Source organism: Galeopterus variegatus, unplaced genomic scaffold (genome assembly GCF_000696425.1).
Source record: "Galeopterus variegatus unplaced genomic scaffold, G_variegatus-3.0.2 Scaffold2345, whole genome shotgun sequence".
In the NCBI taxonomy this organism is placed as follows: domain Eukaryota; kingdom Metazoa; phylum Chordata; class Mammalia; order Dermoptera; family Cynocephalidae; genus Galeopterus; species Galeopterus variegatus.
This window is the reverse complement of record NW_007728456.1, coordinates 205165-206284: the sequence shown is the minus strand read 5'-3', so window position 1 is coordinate 206284 and position 1120 is coordinate 205165. Positions and strand designations below refer to the sequence as shown.

At 58.4% G+C, this 1120-nt stretch overlaps 1 protein-coding gene across 1 annotated transcript in view; it reads left to right on the top strand.

Moving 5' to 3' along the window:
• The first annotated feature begins 152 nt into the window (after positions 1-152).
• Positions 153-1120, top strand: part of GAREML (GRB2 associated, regulator of MAPK1-like) — a 5886-nt gene continuing 4918 nt past the window's right edge. Inside the window, exons 1-2 of the mRNA XM_008581402.1 lie at positions 153-179; positions 932-1105. Of these exons, the coding sequence (XP_008579624.1) occupies positions 153-179; positions 932-1105 (201 nt within the window). The remainder of the gene's footprint in view (positions 180-931; positions 1106-1120) is intronic.

The window sequence follows — 1120 nt, the reverse complement described above, 5'->3', positions numbered from 1 at the left end:
CTCCCAGCAGGTGGGCCCACCCCAGCAGCCTTCGTTCGCCCTGTGCAGGGAAGTTTAAGCTCCTGGAGCAGGCCCGGGATGTGCGGGAGCCAGTGAGATACTTCAGCAGCGTGGAGGAGGTGGCCAGTGTCTTCCCTGACCGCATCTTTGTGATGGAAGCCATTACCTTCAGTGTCAAGGTCAGTCCATCCTGCACCAGGCATGGTGACCCCACACACACCCCCTTCCCTCAGGGGCAACCTTAGGGACCAGGAGGGAGAGGGGGGTCACAAATGTGATTTCTGGTGACTCTTCAAGGGCCTTTGGCAAGTCACGCTGTGTCAGGAGAGCAGGGTGTAGGTCCCACTGGGCTTAAGGACTTCCTGTGAACCGTGGTGAAGCAGGTGGGGGTATGTGAAGGGGTCATGCCCTGACTTGGAGATCTGTCCCAGCACCCTAGCTGCCCCAGCTTCCCATGTCCACTGGTAGAGGTGGTAGTTGTGGTGAACGCACGGTGCAAACAGCCCCTGCTGGTGACAGACAGCTCTTTACTGTTTACAAACCCTTTTCTTATCCATCAATTCATTTCTCCTCACAGTACCTGCCTGGACGGGTGGGGCATCGTCGCCCAAATGGTAAAGATAATGTATTAAAATTGGCCACTCGCTGAATACCTTCAAAATACCTCACCATACTTATAGCCCATTTAATCCCACAGCAACTCTTGGAAGTAAGAATCTCGCACGAGGTAACTAGGGCCCCCGAGGCAACTCATTTAAGGTCGCACAGCTCCCATGTGGCCTCTCCAGGATGTAACGCAGGTCTCCTGGCCCACAGGCCAGTGCTCTTGATCTGGTCAGCCTCTCCTCTGGAGGGCGGAAGACTATGGCTGCTCTCCTGTCCTGGCCGGTGCCCTGTGTTTAAGACCTTGCCCTGTCTCGGGTGTCCCCAGGTGGTGTCGGGCGAGTTCAGCGAGGATAGCGAGGTGTACAACTTCACGCTGCACGCGGGCGACGAGCTCACGCTCATGGGCCAGGCGGAGATTCTGTGCGCCAAGACCACCAAGGAGCGCTCGCGCTTCACCACGCTCCTGCGCAAGCTGGGCCGGGCGGGGGCGCTGGCCGGCGTGGGCAGCGGCGGC